The 1,380-nt window shown below is 38.6% G+C and overlaps 1 protein-coding gene across 1 annotated transcript in view; it reads left to right on the top strand.

Moving 5' to 3' along the window:
• The window catches only part of LOC107584196 (pantothenate kinase 1-like), a 9,728-nt gene that overhangs the window by 2,095 nt on the left and 6,253 nt on the right, over positions 1-1,380 (top strand). Inside the window, exons 2-3 of the mRNA XM_016270700.1 lie at positions 136-389; positions 1,164-1,340. Coding sequence (XP_016126186.1) covers positions 136-389; positions 1,164-1,340 — 431 coding nt within the window. The remainder of the gene's footprint in view (positions 1-135; positions 390-1,163; positions 1,341-1,380) is intronic.

The following is a 1,380-nucleotide window of genomic DNA, read 5'->3' as shown; positions in this document are numbered from 1 at the left end:
AGCAGGCTAGTGTTTTGTTGACATACTGTAATGTATTTTACTGCCACTTATCCTGTTACTGTTATCAGGACAATGAATGGCTAACATTAGCTATGCCTATCACATTTATGATTGTGTGTTTGCTTCTTCCCGCAGGTGGCTGGTTTGGAGCTGCAGAAGCTGGATGAACTGGACTGTCTTATTCAAGGTCTGCTGTACGTTGACTCAGTTGGGTTCAATGGCCATCCCGAGTGTTATTTTTTCCAAAATCCCTCCGACCCTGAAAACTGTGTCAAGAGGCCATTTAGCCTGGAGAACCCTTTCCCTATGTTGCTGGTAAACATTGGCTCGGGGGTTAGCATCCTTGCTGTCTATTCCAAGGATGATTACAAGCGAGTCACAGGCACCAGGTGAATTCCGGCATCATGTTTTTTTCTTGTAGTGAAGCAAACAGGTTGATTTCAGGTTTATGCCTTTCATCCTTGCTTGTATACATCACTTACATAAGTAAAGAAAAGAAGATCTGGCTACTATTGTGGCAGATATGCTTCTAACTAACCAGACGACACATTTATCAGATATGTTATCAAAGAACCACAGATATAGCTCAAAACTGATGATTTATTCACGCAGAAGAGAATTGGCAAAGTACGGAGTCCTGCACATGACATGCAGGGGGGGAAAAAACAAGATATCATGGCCATGAATTAAAAATTTGTTGCCAAGACTTTTGTCATTTTAGTTAAATGGCATACTAAATTGTTCCCCTTTTTATTCAAATGTGGCCTTATTTTTTAAAACTAAATTACAATGTGTGAACCAATTAATACAATGTGGCCACATTTGAACTTAAACTAAGGAAATCATTCATAAAATGTGGCCATGAATTAAGTCATAGGAAGAAATTCTTGGTTTGTGGCCACATTGTCTATTTTTTGTTTTAGGTCCTTACCAAAGTGCAACTGACAAAACTAACTTGCAATTTTATGTTTGAACCATAGATGGCGATAAAGAGTCTAAAGTTCTATAGTACTGTAATTGTAAAGTACAAATTAGTCATTTTTTATCATTTTGTAATTTAAATAGTTAAATATGTTGTAGAAGCAAGATCTGTAATCTACCTAAAGTAATGCAACAGTTTTTAAATACACCGCCATTCATTTGCTTCATTGGTTGTGATTCAGTTTAGGAGGTGGTACGTTTCTAGGCCTGTGTTGTTTGCTGACTGGCTGTGAGACATTTGAGGAGGCCTTAGAGATGGCAGCTAAAGGGGACAGCACAAATGTGGACAAACTAGTGAAGGACATCTATGGAGGCGATTACGAACGCTTCGGTCTCCAGGGTTCCGCCGTTGCATCCAGGTATAGACAGATTTGCCATCATTTTCTGTTTAAAAATTAT

Source organism: Sinocyclocheilus grahami, unplaced genomic scaffold, assembly GCF_001515645.1.
Source record: "Sinocyclocheilus grahami isolate Dianchi unplaced genomic scaffold, SAMN03320097.WGS_v1.1 scaffold57.1, whole genome shotgun sequence".
Taxonomy (NCBI): Eukaryota; Metazoa; Chordata; class Actinopteri; order Cypriniformes; family Cyprinidae; genus Sinocyclocheilus; species Sinocyclocheilus grahami.
The sequence above is the reverse complement of the archived record's forward strand: the minus strand, read 5'-3'. Positions and strand labels throughout refer to the sequence as shown.